At 40.9% G+C, this 27,912-nt stretch overlaps 1 protein-coding gene across 1 annotated transcript in view; it reads left to right on the top strand.

Moving 5' to 3' along the window:
* Nucleotides 1–16,498, top strand: part of RAP2A (RAP2A, member of RAS oncogene family) — a 30,939-nt gene extending 14,441 nt beyond the window's left edge. The window contains exon 2 of the mRNA XM_031610624.2: nt 14,792–16,498. Coding sequence (XP_031466484.1) covers nt 14,792–15,029 — 238 coding nt within the window. The 3' untranslated portion in view covers nt 15,030–16,498. The remainder of the gene's footprint in view (nt 1–14,791) is intronic.
* Nucleotides 16,499–27,912: the final 11,414 nt, after the last annotated feature.

Here is a 27,912-nt window from a genome sequence, read left to right as displayed (position 1 = left end):
CATCCTTCCTGCCAGCTGAGCCCTCACCTGTTTGCCTGATGGAAGCCATGGCAGTGCTGGTGGTTGTGACAGCAGCCTGAGCAGCCATGCAGATAGAGCCCTGGTGATGTGGCCTCTTGGGCAGCTGGGGGATGACAAAGGCCTGGCAGCCAGTCTTCTTGCTGGAGACATGGCCCAGTAGGATGGAACATGTGCAGAATAAAGCTACCTTGACGGTGGTTTAGGTACCACAGACTGTCTTTGTACCAAATAAAATGGCTGTCAGTCACGTTAGTGAAACTCATCTGGGAAAAGCTTCATTTTTCTTTAACCTAGACAAAACACAAAGAAATTAACATTTGTGCATGAATTAAAATATAAATAGCTCAACATCTGGGATGTTGAGCATACCCAAGTTCCTCATTCTAGCTGACTTCATTTTAATAGTTGCACAAATATGAGATTTGAAATGCACATAAGGAAGAAATTTTTTTTGCCATGTTGTGTACTGGATATCCTACATCTGATGTAATTTTATAGACGTTGATTTCGTACTAGGAGAGTTCTGAATGCTAGAATGGTCTGGTATATTCAGAATGTTGATTTAGAAAGAAATAGTTTGTGAGATTTTTTTCTGTAATTGAAACCTGTCTTATTGTAGAAATAACAAAATAACTTCCTAAGAAAATTATATCAGAAGTTTATGATTGACGTAGAGATTCTGAGTAAATCGTACTTCGTATTCTCAGCATAGAAGTAGTATGCAGAGGGAAGCTACTCAATACTTGAAGATGAACCAAAGCTCAAAAAATAAACTCTCAAGATTTTAGGAGTTTTTAATTTGTATATTAATGTTTAGATAAAGAAACAACTTCAGTTAATGGACTGATCAGTTTTCTCTGGATCAAATATTGAGTTGTTAAAGATAGAGGTTGGTTCCAAAAACTGTGGATAAGAAACATTCTTGCTGCTCAGTTTATCCTAAGTAGTCCTTCAGAACATTCAAAGTATATAAACCAGGCTTATGGTAATTAAATTATTATTTAAAGTAAGTTGCACCAACTTTCTGAGGTCATGACTGGATGTTGGTGGGTTTTTCTTCAAGTTAGAAGGTAAATGGTAGAAACTCAGTAGGAGTAAAAGGCTTCCAAGATATCTGTTAATGAAATAACTGGGTCTGTAACCCATAAGTTTATGGTATGCTTTCCTTGGTAACAAACTTTATACCTTTAAAAGAAAGCTTGATTATAATAAAAAAGGTATGAAAACATAGTGCTGCTTCCGAAGTGAAAGACAAATTGGTGAAAGTTATATTATCTCCTAAATTGGTTCTCTATTCTGGTGTTGCCACTCGCTTGGAGTTTCCTTAAAATTGTCTGTCTTACAAATAATACCCAGAGTTATAACATAATTGTATTGTTGTGAGGAAAATCTGTCTCAACAGAGCATTTTTTTTGCAAAGTTTCCTGATAAGCATTGTAGGATGTTTTTATTAGCTTGAAGGACATTAAACTGTATTATTGTGTGGTTACTAGGGTAACAAGGAAGGCTCTGCTTCATACTAGACACTCAAATTCTCTTCAGACTGTGTCACATCACATACACTGTGATATTCTGAGGATTAATATGGGGATCGATGAGAGTGCAGAAGTTCATCAGGTTGTTTGCCTCTTCATGCCATTATTTATCTATCTTTTCCTTAAGTTTTAAGTGACTTGAAGCTAGGTGACAGCAATAAGTCAAATTCTTCAAAAAGCAAAAGGCACTATGGAAATGCAGTTTGTATCCATTTAGGTATGAACTGTATAACTATATGTAAGATATTTAAGGTCAGACTTGATGATCTTCTGAGGCCCTTTCCAACATGGGCTGTTCTCCAGTCTGTGAGTTCTGTGATCCAGGCTTGTATCTGTTTCCAGACTATGTACCCAGGCAGTGGTAAAAATCAGCAGCTCTGACTTACTGAAGTAAGAAGGCTGTTGCCTTGATACTGAGAAGCTGCGTGGTTCTAGTTGGATGGAATGGCATGACGTTCCTAAATTCTTATCCTTTGGGAGCAGGTGATGCTACTAAGAAGGTTAAGAATTAATTGGTAGGCCTATTCTTAAAGACTGTTAAAGTGTAATTCTAATGAGCTAGAAAAAATCCTATTAGAATAGTTTAAGTTTTGCAGTGGGATTTTTATCAGTGATTATAAATTGTTTAAAGTAATATAAGTGTATTTACTTTGAAGAGTGAAATAATGCTTTATGGGATTGTGATCATCTGGCCCTTTGGAAGGGCTTATGCATTTGATCATTTATGCTAGCCAAAATTTTCACTTTATCTATTTGCTAAAACCTCTACAGATATAATAAGGAAAAGAGACTGAAGTTGCTGTAAACTTATGCACAGAGCTGCAGTTCATTTTTGTGAAATCTAGTTAAGTCACTTTGCTTTCATAATGATAGGGTATATACCTACCTTGAGTTCTGTAGGTATAGTTGTCAATCCTCAACATAAACTAATAGCTGCAAGTAGCTCTATGGCTTTGGCATTTGTTTCTTAACCCTTTGTCTATGGAAACCAGCATTATGCAACTCACTTGTCTGGTTGTCTCATCTTCCTCCCTTACCAGCCAATAAGTTTTGAATTTTGTGGTGAAGTTGAACTAAACTAAGTGCTGAGACAAGTTCCAAAAGAGGTTGTGGAAGGTTCCTTGCTAGAGGCTTTCAGCACTCAGCTGTATATGTGGCCCCACGTGGGCTGGTTGAAATCTCCTAGCAGACCTTCCTCTGAGCAAGGAGTTGGATTAGACTGCCTGAGGTCCTTTTCATCTTAGTGATGCTATAGTTCTATGTCTGGGAAGAATTAGGGATCCAAATAATAATCTGAGTTCTTGCTGAGCTATAGGTGGGAGAGAGATCCTGTTAGTGCTCAGCCTGTGGGGAAAAGCTGTGGCATGTGCTGAATTCTAGTTGGAGACCGGAGAGGAAAATAGCTGAGAAAGTACTGAGCAAAAGGAAAAACTGTAGCTTTACATATCAGCATTGACCAAATCTATGGGAAAGTAGACCTACTTTTGTTACTGTAAATTTCTTGCTGGTTTACACACTTTACATAAGAGCAAGATGCTATTTCAGCTCTCCCGGTTCAAATACTGCCAGTATTTTTTGTCTCAAAGCTTTTTCTCTAACCCATCTACAGGCATATGCTTTGATGTATCTGAATTGGTACAAATCTGTTTGGTGACTTTCTGTCCCCCTCTTTGTTAGCACTACCTTATGCAGTAAGTTTGTAGTACGTTTTAAATCCTACCATTATTCAAGTGAAGCTTTGCATTTCAAGGAATACAGTTCCGAGAGAAACGTCTTGTGACAAAGTGTGGATTGCTAGATAAATGGTAATGCATGCTAGGGTCACATAGGTTTTATGAGCACAGTAATTTAATAAACTAAAAGTATGAAACAGTTGGACTCAACAGATTTGCTTTATGATGTAAAAGAGGCTTATATTGCTTTTAATAGGTATCTGCATTTTTTTTTCCTTGCCTTTGCAAAGGGTTGTATGCAATCCTATAGCCTCAGAGCAAGCTGATTTCATAGAGTCATAGAATGGCCTGGGTTGAAATGGACCACAATGATCATCTAGTTTCAACCCTCCTGCTATGTGCAGGGTGGCCAACCAGTAGACCAGGCTGCCCAGAGCCACATCCAGCCTGGCCTTGAATGCCTCCAGGGATGGGGCATCCACAACCTCCTTGGGCAACCTGGTCCCACCCTCTGAGTGAAAAACTTCCTCCTAATATCCAACCTAAACCTCCCTTGTCTTAGTTTAAAACCATTCCCCCTTGTCCTATCACTATCCACCCATGAAAGCAGCTGTTCCCCTCCTGTTTTTATGCTCCCTTCAAGTACTGGAAGGCCTCAGTGAAGTCTTCCCAGAGCATTCTCTTCTCCAAGCGAAACAAGTCCAGTTCCCACAACCTTTCCTCATAGGAGAGGTGCTTCAGCCATCTAATAATCAAAAATTTATTTCAAAACTTTCATGAGTTTGCTGTATGGGAAATCAGGGAAGAGGAGAAATCTCTGTGTCTGTATATGTTTACAGATACCATGAGCTCTGTCACTTCTGCTTCAGCCTGTGTAGTTGAAGTGAGACAACATCCCTGGTGTTCTCCCCCAAAGAATCATAGCTTCTACCCATCAGCCCATCACTACCATGCCCACTAACCATGTCCCTCAGTATCATGTCTTCCAGTTTCTTGGAGTCACTATTCCTGGAGGTATTTGCTAATTTCCTGGTCAGCCTGTTCCAATGCATTACCAAACTTTTTATGCTGAAGTTCTTCGCTCTTGCCATGATGCTTGCCTAATCTAATGGCTTTTCTGTTTCTGCTGGCTAGCTGGATATGCAGAGTTTGCTCTGGTGTAGCTGTTCTCAGTACTTGTAAAGAACCCAAAGATTTGTGCTGTTATATAGTGAGTTGCTGAGAATACCTAGGATGCAGGATGTTCCTCTCTCGGAGAGCACAAACTCACCAGCCTGCTCATCAGGATGCTTGGATGACCTCCGTCACCAAAGATGGAAGGCTTCAACAGTAGTTATGTGCTATAGGCATTTGGAGGCTTAGACTGGTTTTCCAGGTGGAGGTCAGAGGTACAGAGTTCAAGGGACTTGCTAGAAGTTGAGTGGGAAAGTCTGTAGCAGGATATGGCACTGGGCGCACATCTCTTACATCACATCAGCACTCCTCTCATTTGATGCTAGTGTGTTTTCTGTTAAGGGTCAGAGGGTAAAATGTAATTCTAAGTGGTTATGTCTGGAAAGTGAAGAAATGGTTATCTTAAAGAACTGTCTTGAGAGTTTAAAGTACAAATCAAAGATAGGCACTAGTCTCTTTAGTTGTAGGATTTTCTGTTTAATTGTAGTATCTTCATGTTGTATGTTTGATAGCTACCAAAACCCTTGACATATCCAGTCATGTTCATTGCAATAAGCATTATTGCAGAAGCATTGTATATAGCTTGAAGACATTTAAGGTCAGAACACGAATACAGTCATTAAGAGTAATTTTCAGTTATGGATCCAAAGTTCAAAATACTTAAATATGCAGCCTAATTTTCAAGGTGTTGGGCCATTGCTACTGGTAGTTGTGGTATTTTTTGAAAAATTAGATGCTCAGAATTAATGTATCTGGAAATTTTAAGCCTTGTATTTAAGCAACCATACTGTGGTTTATATGCTCGTAGTTTTTGAGGTAAGTAGACTTCTTTCCACATAAACCTGTCTCTTACAGTGTGAAACAGTAACTAAATGGAACTGATGTAGCTGTGAGAATCTCCAGTTTGTAGGATATTCTGATTTTTTTTTTTTTCCTTGCTGCATTGGAAGTATGTCAGAAACAAGAGAACTAGTCATGATGGGAAAAAAAAAGTCAGGTAAAAACACTTGTATTATGTTTTGTACTTGTGGCTATTGCTGCTTAAGTTCTACCAAGAAATAGAAAATTCTTACCTGAAAATTCCAGTGTTTGAGTTGTTAAATATGACTACACTTCAGGATTTCAGTAAGATGATGTTGATATTCTATTGTATAAGACAAGAACTTTGGCCTAATGAAGGAACACAAGGATTAAAATATTGTATGCATATGCTCAGAGCAAACCTCCTGCTAAGCATGTAGGTGTTGTATGTCTCTTAGAGTCTTTTCAGTGCTGATAGTTGATCGCAGCATTAGATATTAATTGTAATGATAGACACTAAGAAAAGGTACATCCTTTAAGGTGAAAGCTAACCTCTTGCTTGCTAAGGTTGTCAGACATCTGAACTGCCAGAGGGTGAGAACTGGTGTTACCTGTGGCATGGGCTCATTGTTGCCAACTCCAGTACTAAAAGGGCTGCTGTCCTGCCCCTTCCTATGCTGGATCCTTACCTGGTGGGAACTAGATGTCATTGGATGCAATTACAAACATATGTGGGCGTCTTTGAACTTCTTGAGGTGGAAGCTTTCCAAAGATCTTGATGATCAGTGATTTTTTTTTTCTTTAGAACTGGTTCAATACTTTAGTTGAATATTGAATTCTTCTACTATTGGGGTGTGTTGGCAAGCCATTGAATTTCCAGGCTTTCTTGCTGTGGGAACTCTTGCACTCTTGCTTAAACTCTAAACACTACAGTTTAAGCAAGTGAACAAGCTACAGACAGAGATGTTATCTGTGGTCACCTGTGGGAGCAAGCTGAATGTCTGGAAGGAGGTTGTTATTGCTCTGTTCCCTTTGGTATCCCCGTTTGTATTCCCATAAATGTATCAATCCTTTGAGAATAAGAATTTCTCTCCAAAGTTGTTGGAAATAGCTTGGAAAATTCTTCAGTGCCAAGCATACATATGTAGAAATAGTGAACTTTGGTTCAAATGCACTTGGAACAATTGGGAAGCAAATAGAGTGCTTCATTACATTGGCTTTTGTTTCTTTGGCTGTTGGTTGGAAGACAACTGTTTCCTCTAATACTAACTAGATTATAGCAGTTGTGAGCCTGTCAGACAGTTTCAGCAAAACTAGAGTTGGCTGAACTCTTTTGTTAGACTTTCAAACCACACTGGGAAATGTAAGCAAACTATAACAACCAGTGAACTGAATTGGCTTTTTAAAGTATTTAATTGAAGTTGAGTTGATTATTTCCAGAAAGTTTCATGTCTAAGAACAGTTTCTGAAGTCTTCTCAAAAGCACTGTGGTGTGGTGGTTATTTATTTTGCTAATATCACTCTTCAAGTCATTTTACAATTATTATTTAATTTGATGTCCAATGAGTAAGTACAATTATCCTGACTGTATGCAGTTATCCTCAGTGTACCCCTCTGCAGAGTTTGTTTCCCAAAGGCTATACACAGAGTTCATGTCAAAGCCTAGAATGAAGTGTTAGATCCCCGTTACTGCAATTAGGCCATGCACTGTTCTGTATAGCAAAATAATTCATGACTCAGCCACCTAATTGCAGTGGGACTTCCAATAAGCTCTTTAACATCTCCTCGTTTATAGAAATGATTTTAAGACTTTTTTTTAGGTGCAAGTTGTTGCTTCAGTAATTAAATCCTTACACAATATAGCTTATGAAACTGAATATTAAATGCAGCTAATTGGCAGACTGGAATTATTTGTTTGTGTAAGACTTGGGGGGGTTTTACAGCTGTTAGTTCCAGATTTATCTGAGAATCTGCAGTAACTTCTGTATTGTGGAAAGCTCAAACTGCATATTGTACATATATATATATATATATATATATATATAAATAATATATGCATCTCCTAACACACTTGATTTATGTATACAGATACAAGCACATCTTCATTGGCATGTATTTGTAGAAATCCATGGGGAAGAAATAGAGTTCTGTAGACTGGGTGTGTGCTGTTGATTTAACCCATGATGTTAAAATTCTTAAAACTATCAAAAAATGAGGAATCAGGGTCTGGAAAAAGGGAAATGTCCTCTCTGGCTACGTTTCTTAAGGTAAGCAGATTTATTTTTAACTGTTAAGGATTTTACATGAAACATCCAGGGAATTTTGCAAAAGGGGTAAGCAAATGTCTTGGAATAAATTCTTTCTCTTCACAAGGAAACTTCAAGTTATGACAGATTTACTGCAGGCAGGCAAAATTTGCAAGCTACATTACAAAATAATGTTTAGTAATAGATACGTATGAATTTGTAAACAGTATAATAAATTAAACTGCTATTTATAGTACTTCATTTCATAGTGCCCAGAACTATTTTACTGTGTCTTTTGGCAAGATTCTTATCACATTTTTTCTATAAGCTTAAAGTGAAGAATAATTATTTTTTTCTGACTTTCTGATTTTATTTGTCATCATTTTCTGTAGCATCTTTACCACTTCAATGGCTTTTCTTTTTGAAATAATATGAAAAGTGCCACAAACACTCTCAAACAAGGAGGAGAGAGAAAAAAGCACTTACTGCCTGTGAAGATAACAAATGTAGTTTCAAACTGAAGACTCCTTTTGATGATTAGGAAATGTTATCGTGGATAGATATCTTTTATATTTCAGTGGTCTTGGCATTTAACGTGTAAAGCTAGAAGTCCATACACCTTTCTCTAATGTTCAATGGGAATTAAGGTAGTCATAAAAACAGTCTTTGAGGAAGCATTTTTTCTTTGTATTTGTTGTTATTATACAGAACATTTCTGCATCTTGGTTGAATGTGCTTGGCTTTGGTGTGAAGCTCAGGCAAAAATCCTGGAAAAGATGCAGTACTCCCTGAAAATGCAATTAAAAAGCAAGAACCCTTCTGAGCCTTTGTCTTCTCTTATACTGATCCAGTGCCCTATTTATTTATTTACTTAATGTTTTAGGGGTACTGGGCGATCTCTAGAACAATTTAAAGGAATGAGATCTATTAGTCAGCTCGATGTACGCTTTTCAATTCTTATTTTCTGTTCCTCATTTTATTATGTTTTCACTTCACACCATCTTTTTCATCTTTATCCTGCGACAGCTCTAACCAGAAATGTGAGAAGTACCTTGTAAACGTGAAAGCAATTCAGATGTGCTGTTGGGTACTGCCTCTGTTTTTCCCTTTCTGAATAAAGCTGGAGGTAGAAAAATGCGAGGTAAAAATCTATGCAGGTCATTTACATACCATTCATCTGGAGACTTTCTAAATGTTTAACAAGTTAATTAAACCGTTACTCAAAGTATACATATTAATCTAAACAGAAATGTGCGTGTGCGTGCCATGTAAGCTAAGATAAAATATAAAAACTGTTTATCATTGTGGCGTGTGAAGCTGCGTGGTCAGTGGTGCATAGCTGAGCTGCATTAAACATTTAAAGCCTATGTGTTTCCTGGCTCCATGTGACTGCAGCGTCCATCCTTGGGAAAACCGAGGTATTTACTCTGGCCTCAGTTCCAGAAGCTTGTGAAGATGGATACAACCAGGGTAGGTTTTTTAAAGCACTGATTTAAGTTATCTGGGACTGATAAGTATGTATTGATTGTGTTCTGTGGAGCAAGGACTGAATGTTGCCAGTAGTGACATTCTAGATCTGATGGTGTTTGACTGCTCCAGTGTTGTCTGTGGGGCTGCAGGTGATCTCAACTGGGTTCTACCTTCAGGAGTTGATGCTGCTTGGCATCCCTCATATCGGAGCTTAAGCTGGCAAAGTCATTTAAGCAGGGTAAAGTACCTTGTTCTTAAAGCATGTTCTGCAAAATGCATGTAATTGATCTTGCAAAAATTTGTTCCCGAGGAGGTCTTGAAAAGTCAAATCTTCCTGTGCTACATCTGAGTATATTTCTTTTAAGCTCCGCTGTGATGTTTGCCCTAGAATACATACTTCACTGCACTGATATAGAGGAACAGGCAGCAGTTCTCATTTTCACATGGCCCTCATCCTTTTCATTAGGAAAGATCAGTGCTGCTCAAAGCTTTACAGCAGCACTGAGAAAATTGGATTTTTCTGTTCCAGGAATGAGAGGCAGCAATGTTCTGCTTCTCTGATGTGAAGGGGACAGGTGGGGGAAGGGGCTGCCCTGAAAGGCAAGGGATACACAGCTCCTGCAGGGGACAACTGCCCTATTGCACACCCCAGGGTAGCAGCAGCAACAATTCCTGTGTTTTTCAGGGCTCTAGTTTAGGTAATGGGATATTAGACTTTTTTTATTCTGCTGATGTAAAATCTGGTAGGTATATTCTGAGATGGAATTTGCTGAATGCTGATACAGGGTTGAATAGAATAAAGAGCATGCTGTCTGTTTTGGGACTGTGTTTGTCAATAGGTTAGGTCCAGCTTGAAGCTTTTGGAAAGATTTGTGAATTCCTGGGCTTGATTTTTGTAATTACACAGAAAGGTCCTGCAACACCCAAAAAGCAAAGCAGAACAGCTTTTTCTTTTTCCTTTCATAAAGAAGCGATTTTCATGTTGGGTCACTAAAATCCACAGGGTGAAAAGCCTGTGGGGAAGAGATGTTCTTCTTCCTTTCAGATTTCATTAAAATCATGTAGTTCTGCTGCATTTGACAAATAGCCCTTTCTTGTTGCGGGCCATGTGGCTGCACACCATCCTGGTTGTTGCACGCCGAAACCTAGGCATTGCAAAGTAATGAGAATGGCAAGTGGTACCTTCGCTCAATTTGGGCAGAGAGGAGCTTAATGAGGTTCAGCAAGGGCAAGGTAGGGTCTTGCACCTGGGGAGGAATAACTGCATGCATCAATACTTGTTAGGGGCTGACCCGCTACAGAGGAGACCTGGGTGTTCTGGTTGGCAACAGGTTGGTCTTGAACTGTCAATGTGCCCTTGTGGCCAAGAAGGCCAATGGTATCTTGGGATGCATTAAAAAGAGCATGGCCAGCAGGTCAAGGAAGATGATCCTCCCCCTCTACTCTGTCCTGGTGAGGCCACATCTGCAGTACTGTGTCTAGTTCTGGCCTCTATTCAGAAAGACAGGGAACTTGTTCTAGAAATAGTCCTGTGAAGGTCTACAAAGATCATAGAATCACGAAGTTGGAAAGAACCTACTAGATGATCTAGTCCAACCATCCTCCCATTATCATTGCTACCACGAGCCTCTATATCATATCTTGTAGCTCCTCATCCAGACACCTCTTGAACGCTGCCAGGGACGGTGACTCCACCACCTCCCTTGGCAGGCCATTCCAGTGCCTGACCACTCTCTGAGAGAATAGGTTTTTCCTTATGTCTAACCTAAATCTCCTCTGATACAACTTGCAGCCATTTCTTCGGGTCCTGTTTGTTGCCTGGAAGAAGAGGCCAAACCCCTCCTCATCACCACCTCCCTTCAGGAAGTTGTAGAGTGCAGTGAGGTCTCCCCTGAGCCTCCTCTTCTCCAGACTAACCGATCTCAGCTCCTCCAGTCTCCTCATCAGTTTCGTTGCCCTTCTCTGGAAATACTCCAGGGCCTCAATGTCTTTCTTTAATGAGAGGCCCAAAACTGAGTACTTGAGGTGCGGCCTCACCAGTACAGGGGGATGATTACCTCCCTGCTCCTGCTGGCCACGCTATTTTTAATGCGGGCCAGGTTGCCACTGGCCCTCTCAGCCACCTGGGCACACTGTCAGCTCATGTTCAGCTGAACATCGACCAACACCCCCAGGTCCCTTTCCTCTTCACATTGTCATGTCATTCAGCCACTCATCCCCAAGCCTGTAGCACTGCATGGGATTATTGTAACCAAAGTGCAGGACCCGGCACTTGGCCTTGTTGGACCTCATCCCATTCACCTCAGCCCAGCGATCCAGCTTATCTAGATCTCTCTGAAGGGCCTCCCTACTCTCAGGCAGATCGACACCACCTCTCAATTTGGTGCCCTCTGCAAACTTACTGAGGGTATACTCAATCCCCTCATCTAGGTCATCAGTGAAGATATTAAACAAGATGGGCCCCAGTACTGACCCCTGGGGGACACAATTTGTAATGGGTTGCCAGCAGGACTTAACTCCATTAACCACTACCTGTTGGGCACAGCTCTCTAGCCAGTTTCTTACCCAAAGAAGGGTATACCTGTCTAGGCTAATAGGCAGCAGTTTCCCCAGGAGAATACTGTGAGAGACCGTGTCAAAGGCTTTGCTGAAGTCTAGGCAGACTACATCAACAGCCTTTCCCTCGTTTACCAGCCTGGTCATCCAACTTACTCTAGGGATCCTGCTTTAATAGTGGGACTGAGCTAGATAATCTCCAAAGTCCCTTCCAACCCCTGTGATTCTGTGACCTCCTGGTGCAGGAGGAGCAGCAGACATAGGTTTTCCCAGGATCTGGAGTGAGGTAGGAAGCTCTGGAAGCTTTAGGGTTTGTGCGGTGTTACCAAAAGCTGGGGCCATAGAGCCTCTGAAGGGAGGTCAGCAGGGGCTGATGTGGAACCCCGTAAGTTCTGCTAGGGCCTGCTATGTCTGAGGTGGCACTATCCAACACTGTCTGTCATCAACTTGCTATATGGAGAATATAACACACAGACATCTGGTTTGGCAGGACTGGTACTGAAATGGAGCTAATAAACCCATACTGCAGCAAGTCTTCTGCTTAGTATAGACAGGAATATTGTGATATTCCAGTCTGCATTCATCTTGATGATGAATAATGGCTTTTCTTTGTATTCTGTATGAAAAATCATATTGTGTGTGTATATATATGTTTTGAATTCAAATAAATTTTAAAAGGCACGCTGAATTTATGCGTACTTTATGTATTTGCTTTGTAAATTTGACTACTCAAAAATGAAGTAATAAAGGATGCATTTTACAAGAGCCAACCTTATTTTTGCCCTTCGAGGAAGAATTTGGCAAGGCAGCATGAGGATTTTGCAGAAACTTTGTTCTTTTACACAACTTAATGTTATGAAGTGGTCATTGGATGAATGTGGATTATAAGATACGTAAGACTATTGACTGTAGGATTTCAATCTCTTTTGAAGTAGTGAAGGTAGGCAGTGAACAAGGCAAACAGAAGCTGTAAAGGCAGGAAAAACCAATACAGAAAAGTGATTCTGTCTGTTCTGTGTAGTAGCTCCTAGATGATTCTGTGCAAGTAAATTCAATTATTTTTTTTTTTATATCTATCCTGTCAGCTCATCAATTCATCTTTGTCTCCTCCAGTACAAAATTTCTGTCTCCATCCCTTCACTTCTCAGATGCTGAGTACTCATAGCAAATAGTGCCTCAAGTCCTTAGTTAGTTGCCCACCTTTTCTAGGCTTCTTAAACCTTTTTGAGCACTCTAATATTTTAGTGGAGCTGTCTGTAAATCTGCAACAAGTGTGTGGGCTTTTTTTCCCTCATGTTTCTCAGTAAATCGGAGCGATTGTGCAGAATGAGAAGTAGTGGTGTTTTAACTGTGGCTCATCCACTTTGCAGAATGATTCTCAAGTGACTGCTTTGAATTTCTTCCTTTTTCTCACTTGTAAAATTGAGACAATAGAGAATATCTAGAAGAAATAGAAGAAAGTTTGCACTTTGGGGCCCTTAGATATCATGACATCCAGTGAGGCTGATCCTGCTTCCACTGAAGGATTTAATACTGTACAGTGAATAAAATGAAGTTCGTGCACCTCGATAATAAGGATTAAGAAATACTCAATTGTTGAACACCATCCGTGTAATTAAAGATAATGCTATCACGTGTTTAAATGCAGGAGGACAGATTTTCCAAGATGCTTATGTGTGTTTTGTTACTTAATGGCAACTTAGCTCTCCTAAAAGCTCCAAAGGTATCATTGTGCTGAATACTGTGTATCTAGAGAGTAAGAAATGGATTGCATCTGTTCAGGTGGTAAATGGAGGACAGGATAAATGGTGAAAAAGTGAGGGGATTCCTCTACAGTTAACAACCATGGCCTTAGACTCTAAATTTGGGTGTTGTCCTCGGAGTTGGCAGAGAGTCATAAGAAAGCTTAAAATTTAACTTGCATCTTATGACATGCTTGGATCAATTTTAGAAACTGAGTGGTGTGAGAAGTCACTGTCCTCATACCCTTTGACTTGGAGCCCACAAGCCTCGTGATGGAGTCAACAGGAGCACAGAGGTTCTGTTTCCATGCAGAGCCTTGACAGCTTAATTCCCTCATCTCTGGTAGGTTAGCACAAGCTGCAGGGGTACCTGCACCACCTCCATTCTGCTGCTCTGCCTGGGAAGCAGGAAGAAAGAGGTAAATAGTTGATATATAGGTGGCATATGTAACATCATAAACTGCTGCAGGTAGTAGCGAAGAGTGTTGTTTGTCCACAGCTTGGTCTTGCTCAAATTCTTTGACTGATTTGAGTGCTACTAAGCTAACACAAAGTAGAAAGTTGGGTTTGTATTAAGAGAGAGCCATCTTGTTTCTCTTGGATCGTAATTTGGTTTAAATGTTAAGAACTGTAATCAGTTTTTCTCTCAGTCCTTGTTGCTTTTTTGAGAAAACCAGTGTTGAGAGCGTTTTGGAAATCAGCCCAGTGTTGTCTTCTCTGTTATGTCAAATATGTAAATTTAAAACCTGACTAAACATTTGCTTAGCTCCAAGTCTAAAGAAGGGTTTTATGCACGTGAGGATGGGGGAGAAAAAATAGTAAAAAACAGGCATTTTAATTAGAAGGAAAAGGCAAGGATCCCCTAGCAGGGAGGTGCAAAGTAATAAACTCCTTGGAACTGTGGCAGTATTGCCTGGTATTTCTTTTTCTTTTCAGCATGTATAACTGACATAACAATATGAATACTGCAAGAAAAAGTTGTATCTTCTGTATTAGCTAATGCATGTTTTTCTATATCGCTATTTATGTGTGTAGAAAGTACTTGAAATGGGCTGCCTGAAATTTCAAATGAATTTCATTTTCTCTCATTTATTGCTCATCTGCGAGTTGTGTATATATTAGCCAATGGTAGATGTACCTTTGAAAGGGAGAATGATACATCTCCCTTATTGCAAGCAAGAAATGCAGTATGCTGCCTGTTCACGGAGAAGGAGGATGTAATGTTGGAGAAAGACTTGAACTTCAGTCTTGTTCTTACACCCTAACTGAGATGAACAGCATGGAAAATATGATTATAGTACCTGTTTTTGTAGTGCAGAAGCACTCCAGGCAGGTTTCATGGTGGAAGGCAAACTTCACCTAAACTTCAAGAAAACTCTGGGAGAAAAGACGTGCAATAAATCACTAGAATGGAGGATATGTAAAGCATTTTCTTCAGTGTAAAAATTTTGTTGCCCAAATGTCTTTCGTGTTGGGTACTGTTTGCAAATAGATGCTTACACATTTGAATATATTCTTCTCTGAAATGTAACTATCACTGTGGATTTTTTGTTTTTGTTTTTTTTTAACTGCAGGTATGAGAAGGTGCCCGTAATTCTGGTTGGTAATAAAGTGGACCTGGAAAGTGAGAGAGAAGTGTCATCGAATGAAGGCAGAGCCTTAGCTGAAGAGTGGGGCTGCCCTTTTATGGAGACCTCTGCTAAAAGTAAAACAATGGTGGATGAGCTCTTCGCAGAAATTGTTAGACAAATGAACTATGCAGCACAGCCAGACAAAGATGATCCATGCTGTTCTGCATGTAATATACAATAGCATTAAAAATGACCTAACCTGGACTTAAATTTGAAGAAATTTTGTAAGGTGGTAAAACTGTCTACTTCACTTCCTGGTTTGTGGGTCACTTGAAATACATCTGTAGTGAAGTAGCAACATTAACTCAGAGCTGAGCATTGAAAGTCAATCACTGACTCTGAATATAATTGGGTTCAATGACCACATCTCACCCGTTTTTCCCTTTGAGCACCTGCAATGTTATGGCATAGCCAGTCGATCTACAGGGTCGTTCCATTTGAGCGTGCGTGTTATCATGTCCAACAGCAACAACAGCAACTTTTGGCAAAGAAGTTGGAAAGCCTTGGAGATGGGAAACTAGAGCAGTGAAGAGAATGTCCTTGAAGACCATTTGCAACTAGCATAAATGCAAAAGGAGAGCTAAGTCTTTGAGTCTGATTGCTGTGCTTTGGGACGTGCGCTATCACTTGTGGCCAAGTTTGTTCAACTGTGTTGATTTCACCTGAACTACTTTTGACAGTGTTAGAGGAAGAGGTTACCAGAGACCTATATTGTTTGGATTTTTTTCAAAATTGATACTATTATTTCTACACTTTATCCCACATCTTGAAATAGAGTACATTGCATCAGCGAGTGAAGCGAGAGGCAAGATCTGCAAACAGGTGACAGGTGAAGAAACAGTATGGCATTGGAATGTTTTAAATCTTTCGTTTTGCTGCTCAAAAATGGAGGATCACTTCAGGTTTTGGTCTGCAAAAAGCCAAACAAACCCTCTGTTTACAAAGCAGGAAGCATCTTTATTTATCACTTTACTGAACCAGGAGGAAGCAACTGTGATGAAAAAATTGCTGAGCCTTACTAACAAGGAACACTTTAATAGATTAACTAGTACCATCTTGTAAGGAAAATTAAGCCATGTTGCATCCATATGTTCCCTTCTGCAGAAACCTCATGGGACAGTACGAACATCCTGCATTTTTAAGTTTGTTGAAGACAACAGTTTTTTCTTGCCTTTAAGGGCTACGTTCTCTGGTGGGATCCCTAACTAACCTTTGAAAATCAAGTTCGCTATTTCATAGCTTTAATGACGAAATCTTAAATTGGATAACCATGTAAAATGATTCGGTTCAGAGCTGAAATAGTTACAGTTATGATTCCTTAAGTGAGTGTGGAAATGGCTCTTTAATTGCCTGAGACACACTATTCAAGGATTGCCCCAATTATTTGAGTGTTAAATGGTGGGAGCAAATATTTTATTTTGAAAGGATGCTCGAGCTCTGGCTTGCTAGTTTCATAGCAGTGAAGTATTTATCATTTGCATGACTAATGGCACAAAAATACCTATTCTGAAGTCTTACAATCAAAGTATAGAGAAGTTTTCAATCACAATGTTTAGATTTTACTTGCTGGAGAGATTGTCTTGAGCTGGATCTCTTATAGGTAAAATTGGCCATAAAAATACAGAGTCACTGAGCCTGTGGTCTAAATAACACCATGCGTTCATTAGTTTTTCAATCTTGTGCAGTAACAGTGTAGTTCCTTGTGTTTAAATGAGTGAAAACAGGGGTGCTGGGCCGTGTGTGTGTGTTGAGTGTGTATGTGTGTGCGTATATGACCCTTAGAAATGCTGTAATTGGAGTTAGGTTCGAGAGTTTTGCCTTCATCTGCAGAACTGCCTAAAAATGCTCTCATCTTCTACAAAGGAAACTTTGTACAGCACACTTAGCAGATTTTCATATACATTCTTAACGTTTAAATTGTAGTTCAGTGGATGGTAAGCAAAAGAAATCATATTAATCAAAGAGAACGGACCATCTCTGCCCTTAATTTTTCAAAACCTTTCTAGAACCAATGGATCGAAGGGCATTAGATGTCACAAAACATCATGCCTTACTCGAACGTTAATACAGCCCTTCTTCCCATCTACCTTTTGGAACTTTTGTTACTGTACTTTGTTCTCCTTGAGATATTCACACCGTTTATTTCTGGCATCTGAATGCCCACTTTGGGTGCTCTGAATTGCCCTCCTAGAGGCACCTACCTCTTTCCATTGACTATATAGCAAAGCTTAGGCTTTTATCTTCGGTCCTCTGAGTCACTTCTATGCCTAAACTAGATGGTATGAATGTTCTCTTCCCCCCCCCCCATCCGCCCGTTTCAGCCACCATGCTTAAGCAAGGTTTCAGATACTGAATTGGTGATACTGTAATTTTTCAGACATCCAGTTATTGAGCAGCACAGCCTATCTGTAAAATAGCTTTTCAGTGTGAGATCCACTGCATAAGCACTCAAAAAAGAATTACAAGCCCCATAAAACTTAGAAGTGCATGTTATGCAACATTATTTACAGAGGTGTTAAAATCTTACCTCGTGGATTGTTCATCGGCCAAGAAAATGGCATGAAGTACAATATGAATGGCCTAACATGGAGTTGATAATATAAAACAGATAAACAGATGAGCTTCTAATAGAAGAAAAATTGCACAGTGAAATTCCTAACAGAAGATACTAATGAAAATACACCCTGGTCTTATTTTTACATTACACTTTCACAATTTCTGAAATTGTGTATGCTGTCACGCAATACTGCAGGGCGGAGGGTGAGAAGGGGGGGAGCATAAGTGTTGTTTTTTTTTCATATAATTCTGAGGAAGTAGTTATGCACTATTTGTATTTCCACTAACGTGAAGATAGTGGAGCTTGAATCAATGACAGTTGCACTTGACAGAGATTTTTTCCAAAATCCAGGGGTAGCAGGAAGGTAGGTGAGTGAGCCACACAGCACTTCTGTGGCTGCCCCGTGGGACTCATGCTTGTTGTTTAATTTGTACCCTGAAAGGATTACCAATTACAGTCTTTGAAAATTTCTTATAACATGCCTTAAAAGATTATGATTTGTTCCAAAGACCCGCTTTTTCCTTCGGCTGTTCTTGTAGAGCTTTGTCCTTTTCTACAAAAACAGCATTTCTCTTTTTTTTTTTTATTGTGCTTTTTTTTTAATGTTGCAACTTTTATTCTTTTAAGCTATGATAGTGATAGCAACTGTTTCCTCTTTCCCTTAAAAGTGCACACAAGAACTGGTCCAAACAAACGGAATCAAATCAAGAGTATTACACATCGTTGCTTTTTTTACTGTTGTTTTTGTTCTCCCTCTGCCCCTTCAGAGCATCAAAAGGACTTGGTGACTTTTTCTGTTCTGGTTCTAGCCTCTCCCTAACCCCAGTGCTACAGTTGCCATTACTTTTCTGTGGGAAAACTACTGGTATTTGCTTTCCTGTATAGAATGTTGCCTAAAGATGTCAGCCATTTGGTTGGGGGGTTTTGTGCATGTTTGTTTTTTACTTTGATTTTTATTTTTATTTTTGCCAGTGTGCCATCAAAGCACTGGTTAGGCTTTAATTGTGAAACTCCGCAACAAAAGCCAATGTTTGACAACTGCAGGAGGCTTTTATCTGCATTGTTGTGCATCTGTTGATTCTTGATCAGGGTTTGAAGAAAGACTGAAGTGGGTGCTGGAACCAGGCTTAACGCTGTTGATTTGGAGTTTCCCAGAGGTGAATTAATGTATTTCACAGATAACTGTTGAGCTCTAATACAACTGGCAACTTAAAAAATGGGGCAACAGTTTGTTTTGTAACAATGTCAGTTGTTAAAACCTTGATGTTTCAAATAAAACAAGAATTGTACATAGAACTCAATGCAAACTCAGCAGTTGTATTTGGAGTTAAATTATTTTAACAAATAAATTTATTTAATGAAAACCCCGTGTTGTCCATTCCGATTTGGTCACCCAGAGATCACCCAAAGCTTACTGAAGCAACGCAGTGATTTTGAACGTGCAGTCTATTCTGCTGGGATTCAGCTGAGCGTTTCTTGCCAACATGCTGCTCTTGTACAAATTAAATAGCAATAAGAAAGAAGAAGTGAGCATAGTTTCATTTTAACAGATGGGTGCGCACGTCGATTTAAGTTATATGCTTGACAAAGAATCACAACAAAGGTTTTGTTTTCCTACTTTCTCAGATGGCTTTATGCTGACAACTGTCAGTAAGACTTGGCATTGTTTAAGATGTGCATCTTGCCATGGCAAAAGAATGTTTACCGTAAAACAATAAAATGATGCATGACCTTGGTCAATATATGATGATTAATATCCAGTGCTCTTTTTATAGCAGTGAGGTTGTAAAGGGTTAAAAGGGGATTGTTTGTTATATCAGCTGTTTAATTGATGAGCGTTTTCACAGGCTTTCATCATGATACAAAAGGAGTTAGTGTTAGAAAGAACTTCAAATACAATTAGCGTTGAAGAGATTTATAATTGAACAGTTGAGCTATTGCTAACAGGATTATTCTAGCTAATTGGCAGTGATCAGCAATTACATTTTAGTCATGCCAGTATCACTGAAATACATTGTTTTCAGTAATGGCTGGTGCTCGGTGGTCTTTTGGTTCCATGTTGTGCATGCCATAAGGAACCTGACTTCTGAGGCTGGGACATCTTAAAAGGTCTAAATTCTATGGATAGAGATAGATTAACACTATAGATAGAATAGTGTTAATCTTATGCTTTTGGTTTGCTGGCGCATTGTGTAAAATGGTTCTAGTGGAGCTTGTGTGGGTGGGTTTTTGCAGTCCCATTAACATAAAGGTCTTTGTGCCCAGGAAGATGTGTAGACCGGGGCAACAGGAATTCATTGGGCTCTTCTAAAGAGCTCCAAAAGAGACTCTGCAAAATATGCACTTCACAGATATTCAGCAACTAGAAATCTGTGTGTCTCGCTCTTAACAAATGCATTCCTCAAGCCCTTTAATTATAGTAATTACTATTTTTTTAGTTACTCCAGGAAGCTAGTTGGCTCTGAGAAAGCTTCTTAAAGTATTTGAAATGGAAATGAATGTCTCACTATCTGTCCCCGATTAATATCTGTCTTACAGGTTGTAGATGGTCTATCTTCTCACACTGGAGGGATTAGTTTAACATAGTGCTATATGCGCAGTGCTTCTCTGCTAACGTAGTGCTACATAAAGAATTGGATGGGTGCTCACACTCAGAGTTTCAGTTCATGGCTCGATGTCCAGGTGGGAGCCAGTGACGAGTGATATCCCTCAAGGATTGGCAATGGGACCGGTATTTAACATCTTTGTTGGCAGCAAGGGTGGTGGGATTGAGTGCAGCCTCAGCAAGTTTACACATGATGCTAAGCTATTGTGGTTGATGTGCTGAAGGGACCATGACAACTTTGAGAGTTGGGCCCACATGAAGTGCACAGAGTTCAACGATGCCAAGTCTTGCACCTAGGTCAGGGCAATAAATACAGGCTGGGTGGAGAGTGGTTTGAGAGCAGTCCTGAGGAGAACTTGGGGGGTCCTGATGGATGAAAAACTTAACATGAGCCAGCAGTGTACTCTTGCAGTTCAGAAAGCAAATGGTGTCCTGGGCTCCATCAAAGGAGGGGTGGCCAGCAGGGACAGGGAGGTGATTGTTCCCCTCTACTCTGCTCTTGTGGGGCCCCATCTGGAGTACTGCGTCCAGGTCCAGAGCCCCCAATGCAAGAAAGACAGAAAGGTGTTGGAGAGGGTCCAGAGGAGAGCCACAAAGATGATCAGGGGGCTGGAGCACCTCCTCTACAAAGACAGGCTGAGGGAGCTGGGCTTGTTCAGCCTGGAGAAAAGAAGGCTGCGGGGTGACCTCATTGCAGCCTTTCAGTACCTAAAGAGGACCTACAAACAGGAGGGGAATCAACTCTTTGAAAGGGTAGATAACAGCAGGACAAGGGGAAATGGTTTTAAGTTGATGGAGAGGAGATTTAGGTTGGATGTCAGGGGGAAGTTCTTTACAGAGAGAGTGGTGAGATGCTGGAACAGGCTGCCCAGAGAGGTTGTGGATGCCCCATCCCTGGAGGTGTTCAAGGCCAGATTGGATGGGGCCCTGGGCAGCCTGGTCTAGTATTAAATGTGGAGGTTGGTGGCCCTGCCTGTGGCGGAGGGGTTGTAGATTCATGATCCTTGAGGTCCCTTCCAACTCTGGCCATTCTGTGATTCTGTGTGACTTAGACAGTCTTGGTGGATGAGAGACTCAATATGAGCTAGCAATGTGCAATTGCAGTCCAGAAAGCCAACTATACCTTGGGCTGCATTAAAAGAAATGTGACAGGCAGGGTGAGGGGTGTGATTGTCCTGTATTCTGCCATCATAAGGCCCCATCTGGAGTATTGTGTCCAGACCTGATGCCCTCACCACAGGAAAGATGCGGAGCTGTTAAAGCAGACCTGGAGGAAGCCATGAGAATGATCAGGAAGCTGAAACATCTTTCTTATGAAAAGAGCCTGAGAGAGTGGGGGCTGTTCAGCCTGGAGAAGAAAATGCTAAGGGGGGAGACCTCATTGCAGCCTTTCAGTGCCTAAAAGGGCCTACAGGAAAGCTGGAGTGAGACTCTTTTATCAGAAAGCATAATGACAGGACAAAGGATAATATTTTAAACTAAAAGAGAGGAGATTTAGATTAGGTATTAGAAGGATTTTTTTTTACTTGGAGAGTGGTAAAGTGGTAGGGCACTGGCACAGGCTGCCCAGAGAAGCTGTGGCTGCCATATCCCTGTAGGCATTCAGAGAGGGGTTTTCTAGGTTCCTGGGCATCCTGATCCAGTGGGTGGCAACCTGCCCACAGCAGAGGGGTTAAAACTAAATCAGTTTAAAATCCCTTCCAGTTCAAACCATTCGATGATTCTATGCTATGATCTCATAGAATGGCCTGAGTTAGAAGGACCTTAAAGCTCACATGATCTTTTAACATTTTTATGTGGCACTTCTGCTTGAAATGTGACCATATTATCGAGGGCTGGGCTACCTCACATAATTGAGAATTGTATCTGTGGAAACTTAACTAGACTTAGTGCCTATTTACCTAGTGACACCAAGACAGCATGGAAGCAGGAGCAGGTGTTTTTTGATCTCTGAGGCCCAGAGCAGGCAGAGCCCACGCTGACTTTCAGACAGGAGGTTGCAGTCAGAAGCTGGATTGCAAGTGGGTGGCAGGGAAAAGATATTCCTGCAAACCAGGCACCAGGTAGTACTGCAATCACTAACAGCAAATCTTCATCCTACTCTGGTAGAAATGATTTCTCTATATACTGTCAAGCATGTTTTGGTTTGACATGAATGCGAAACAGTTTGGGGATCAGTGAAAATTTATTTCCAAGTTTTCACAGTATGATGCCCACGTTTGAAGGCAGCTGGATAACATGCCTGCCTACTCTTCTAAGGAGTGGGAGCAAGGTCAGGCAGCCACAGAAGAACCTCACTGAAGAATGGAGAAGTGAGGTGGGCGGTTGGCAAGAGTGGAGATGCATCTTGCTAGAGGTAAAAACTCAAAGCTGAAAGATTGCCCAGGAATAATTATGAAAGTAGGTTAAGAACGTTATGTAGAATGAGAGTACAGCCTTTATCACAGACGAAGACTTGGTATTCCTACATTAAGACATGTATTAACTTCAAGATAAGTATATTAGAGAACTGGACCATAAAAGGAGCCTTCTGTGCAAAATTTCTTCTAGCTGAAAGAAATATAAAGCTGTCTCTTGAGACACTGATGGGAAAGATTCTAAATATTTGGATTTTACTTCTTTTAGAGTCCATACACAGTTTAATAACCAAAAGACCAATGTTATCCACAAGTAGTTGAGACATGTCACTATCTTTCCAGCTGTACAACACAGTTTAGAAAAACAAAACTCTTTCGTCCTGCAGCTAAGAATATACGCTAGATTGATGAAAAGTTCAACACGAGCCAGCAGTGTGTGCTTACAGCCCAGAAGGCCAATGGTATCCTCAGTTCCACCAGAAGAAGGGTGGACAACAGGGAAAGAGAAGTGATTGTCTTCCTCTATTCTGCCCTTGTGAGGCCCCCGTTGGAGTACTGTGTCCAAGTATGGGGTCCCTCACACAGAAAAGATGTGGAGCTGTTGGAGAGGGTCTAGAAGAGGGCCAGAAAGATAATGCAAGTGCTGAAGCACCTCTCCTATGACAATAGGCTGAAGGAACTGAGCTTTTTCAGCCTGGAAAAGAGAAGGCTGCAGAGAAACCTTACTGCAGCCTTCCAATATTTAAAAGGAATTTATATACATGAGGGAAATCAACTTTTAACATAGGCAGATAGTGATAGGACAAGGGGGAATGGTTTTAAACTAAAGGAAGATAGCAGATTTAGATTAGATGTCAGGGGGAAATTTTTTACTGAGAGAGTGGTGAGGTGCTGGAACAGGCTGCCCAGAGAGGTTGTGGATTCCCTGTCCCTGGAGGTATTTAATGCCAGGTTGGATGGTGCCCTGGGCAACCTGATCTACTACTTGATGACAACCCTGCCTGTGGCAGGGAGGTTGGAACTTGATGATCCTTCAGATCCCTTCCAAACTAAATCATTCTATGATTCTAGGCTACTGCTTTTGGGCTTAATGCCTATGCTTCTTTTTTCTGTTCACCCTCTACTATTCTTGCAGATGAAATAGATAATAGAACAGAATACAGACCAAGCAATGCTTTCAAGTATGAGAAAATGTTCACTTTATTGTTGTTCCCCAAACTAACAGGGCTCCTGTTTTCTCAAGGTTATCTTTACTGTGGGTGGTTTATTGGTTTTTGTTTTGTGTCTTTAAATATAAAGTAAAATGGTTCAGCTCTTTCTCATGATAAAGCAAAGGAAAATGCATCATTCTGCATGTGTGAAATTCTTGAGAATGATCTGTTAAGATCTGGCACCTTACTGGTTTCAACCATATGGAAATTGCCCTAAAGAATGCTGTCTCAGGACTTATGTCTTAACATAGCCATGTAAAAAAGTGGTTAAAATATAAAACAGGATTGAGCTGGCATCCAAATTCTTCAGCTGCTACAGGCTATGCTTTTGGCCCTTTGTAGTTCATATTTAGTAACTTCTGGGAACAAGACACCTTGCACAGTGCATGACAGTGTTCATCCTGGAATGGAAACTGCTGAGCAAAACAATTTTTTCACACTCTCTTTCAGGGCTTTGAACAAGTCATGTAGAAAGTCTTCGCTGTGCCCTCAGTGTTCCTGGTGCTGGTAGCATGATGCTGATCTTTCTTGAAGGAGGAGGAAAGGATGAGAAGAGACTGAAGGCAAGGTGCAGGCAGCCTCATACTAGCTGGGATGAAGAATTTGCAGAGAAGCTGCTGGGGAGGGCAATATATATTTGTATACAGTGGGTGGGAGCTGAGAAACAGAGTGGGAAAGAGTAGGATGAGATTGTTCAGCAGCGAGGATTCCCAACCATGCATCTTAATGTCATCTCGCTCAAGAAGCAGAAATTAGAAATTTGCTGACACTGAAGTCCTCAGGAAGGGATTCAGAGCAGGACTTCACCAACACCAGCAGTAGGGGACTGGTCTAAATGCATGAATATCATAAGCTGCCTGATGGCTCTAGAAAAGCTTTCAAATGGCATTAGGATAATTTTATTTGTGAAATCTTGCTTTCTTAAAGTAAGGCAATGATAGATTAACTTTTGCAGTATTGAAATGTAAGATTGTAATTACAGGAACACTCGTAATTGATCAACCCAAAGAAGATGGGATTCCACAAAGCAAAATGGAAGACAAGTATCCAAGCGGTAGCAAGTGAATGGATGATGACTTTCAATGCAAAACACTTCTCAAATTCTTCATGAACACCTAAGAAATGCACCAACGTTGCCGTGAGGTGGGTAGGATGCTGTAAAGACCTGTGTGTTTCTCTAATCATTTTTAGCTAAAGCTTACATTTTTCCTTTTCCTGGCTCTGCAGTAAATTTGTTCTGGCGAAGACAACACTCACAGTGAGTCCAATGCAGTATTGATTTTATATTTAGCTTTGTGTTTTAAGATGGAAAGAAATAACTGAAGACTCTGCCGATTCTGCTTAACTTATCAGAGAAAGATACAGCTGTGAAGATTTCAAGGCTTTCCAGAAGTCTTCTTAAAAGAGTTGACACCTTCCCACAAAATGAACTCAAGGACCCTTTTTTGATGAAGGTGATTTCTGGGAACTTGCTTACTCAAACACTTAAGAGACCATTAAGAATAGGTACCCTACATGTTGTTTACTTGCTCCACTGTGCATGCTAATTTACTCAGATTATCCCTAATCTCTGTCTTTAAACTGAAAGTAAACCCATCCTTCATCCAGGAGGACACCATCCACCAACAGCTGGGTTTTATGAGATGAGTGGGGAGCAGGCCCTCAAAACTGCTTTAGATCTAAAGCAAATTGCTTGTTTTCTGTGTCACTTCTCCCATTTACAGACGGTCTGAAGGGTAACAAATATTTTCTCCCCATCTAGAGATTGAAGTTCCAGTTTCAGAACTCTTTGGTTTGTCTAGAAAAACTGGCGGAAAGCTTCAGATTTGTCAGTATGGAAAAAGAATAGTGATAAGGAAGGCTTCTTTTACTGATAATCAAGGTTACACAGTTCTTCACCCTAGGCAAGGTACCTTTGCCATCAGATGGGCATCCTGTTTCCATCTTTCACTTTTATTAGGTGAAAAGCAACTTCATTCAGTTAAGTGGAAAGAGATTCCTCACCCATTTCACCCTTTAATTTTCTCTTTCTTGACTTTGCACTTTGAAGCCATTATTTGGCAAACTGTTCTGGAAGCAATAGCTGATGGCAGAAGCCACTTAATCTGTTCTCAGAAATGCACAGAGAGCCTATGCCTCAATAAAATTATACATGTTGCTTGCTTGTTTATTAATGGCAAAGTTTCCCATGAAATGAAGACAGCACTTTAGAAAAATTTGTAATGCTGTATCCTCATTAAACTATTCCATTTGTTCTGCATTTTGGCATCTTGGTCTAAAGTTTTAGAAACCAACACCACCAAAAACAAACCAGAAAATTAGACAGAAAATAATCCAGGTCCAATTCTGTTTTCCTTATCTGAGTAATTGCCACAAATAAGGTTTCTGCTGCTCACATATGAATGTGAATAAAAAGGAAAGGAGAGGGAAGGCTTACAGGGGGAAAGACAAGGGGTTCTGACAGCTCACTGACTTCAGGTGGCAATATCAAAATAATCCATAAAGATCTCTGATCCAGCAAAGAAAGATTCTGGAAGCAGGTGATCACTCTGGACTAAGTGGTAGCAATAAAAAATTCCTTCTTGTCCACATACAAGTTTCCCTGTAAGGCAGCACGTGACTCCAGCACCAAAAGGCTGGATTAACATTGCAGCAGCTGATGGATTCACCATCTTTAGCACAGATTTGATGCGGGTCACAGCTGGGACTTAGTATGTTTCTTCAGGTGCTGTCCCTCACAGGACAGGAGGGCTGGGTGCATGGTGTCCATCAGAAACTGCAATACCAGTGTATGCTGAATAATCAATCTGCTAGCACTTGCTCCTGAGCACCTACACGTCAGTATGGGCCTGAACTGCTACTGCTACCACATCTCTTCTGAGTAGGAGGCCTTAACCAGAGCCATCTCTGTCACACCATCTGGTACGGGTTGTAATTGACTGATCCAAAGATCACCAGGTCACTCTTTTCAATCCATGTGAGAAATAATGTTTGAGATTGGCCCTCTTAGACTAATTAAGCAGAGATTCCTCCTCTAATCCCCTTAGACCTCCCTTTGCCCTGGCTTTGTGCGGACAGACTCCGTAACAGTTCTGTTCATTACGTGATTGATGAAGCACCACGCACTGGCTGAGTTAAACGCGCTGCTGAAGCTGTATCTGTGGGATGTGCTGTCAGATGTGTTAGGATCTCAGTGCAGTAATTTTGCCTGGCTGCACCAAGAACAAAGTGCCTTGATGACCAAGAGTGTAACGTTCTGCTTCTGCTGGGCCTTTAGCACCATGCAGAGCAAGTGACTTCGCACTGTGGAAGCATTTCATAGCACTGTGTAATATCCCAAATCAGAAGGGACCCACAAGGATTATGGACTCCCAACTCCTGGCTCCACACAGCACCACCCAAAAATCAAACCCTATGCCGAGAGCATTATTCACATACTTCCTGAACTCCAGCAGACTTGATACCATGCCCACCACCCTCTGGTGCAGAACTTTTCCCTAGCCACCAGCTGCCCTTCCCCTAATGCTGTTCCCTCGGGCCCTGTCACTGTCACAGAGAGCAGAGCTCAGCGCTGCCCCTCTGCTCCGTGTGAGGAGCTGCAGCCGCCATCAGGCCTCCCCTCAGCCTCCTCATGACAGCAAACCTTGTGTTAGGGTAGCATGCGGGCTGTTTTACCTCTCTTTACACCTCTCTTACCAACGTACCTATCTCACGTCACCCAGAAGGCAGGCTATTTCCCTCAACATGCACAGTGCAACGCCATCACCTGCAGATCAGCATTGGCTGTTCCAACACGGGACTGGAGTTTTTCCTGCAGCTAACTGAAGGACCACGAGGACTAACTGAAGGTTTTCTGAAACTCCTAAAGAGCCAAATTAAAATTGAGCAGAACTTGGCTCTGCTCCCTGCGTGGTGATTGCAGTGCAGCAGTGTTTAACACACTCTGCCAGGACCAGTGAGCTGCTGATGGTAAAAGCAGGCTTTTGAAGGCCTATCTTGAAAGTCTGACAAAAAGTAAAACACCCTGGTAACATCTGCTGAACAATTTTAAGTAGGTAGTAGTTGATCTGCAGCTAGAGTGAGGTTAGTCTCCAGCCAAGAAGACTGGGTTTTTTTTAGTTGTTTTTTTTTTTAAAAAAAAAAACTTCTTTCTTCTATACTGCTATTGTAAAATGTCTTTGGAAAAAAACGAGCAGTCAGCTGAGTGTCTCCAAGGTGAGTTAAATTCAGGACCCCGGGTCAAAACATCTCAAATGGCTCAGGCTTTAAACTTCTTTTCCTTGCTAGGGCAGGGAGACCTCTGCATACCTGTGGTGCTCAGGCCTGGGAAATAA

The sequence above is a fragment of the Phasianus colchicus genome, chromosome 1 (assembly GCF_987193195.1).
Source record: "Phasianus colchicus chromosome 1, bPhaCol1.hap1.1, whole genome shotgun sequence".
NCBI lineage: Eukaryota > Metazoa > Chordata > Aves > Galliformes > Phasianidae > Phasianus > Phasianus colchicus.
This window is presented reverse-complemented; position numbering and strand designations above follow the sequence as displayed.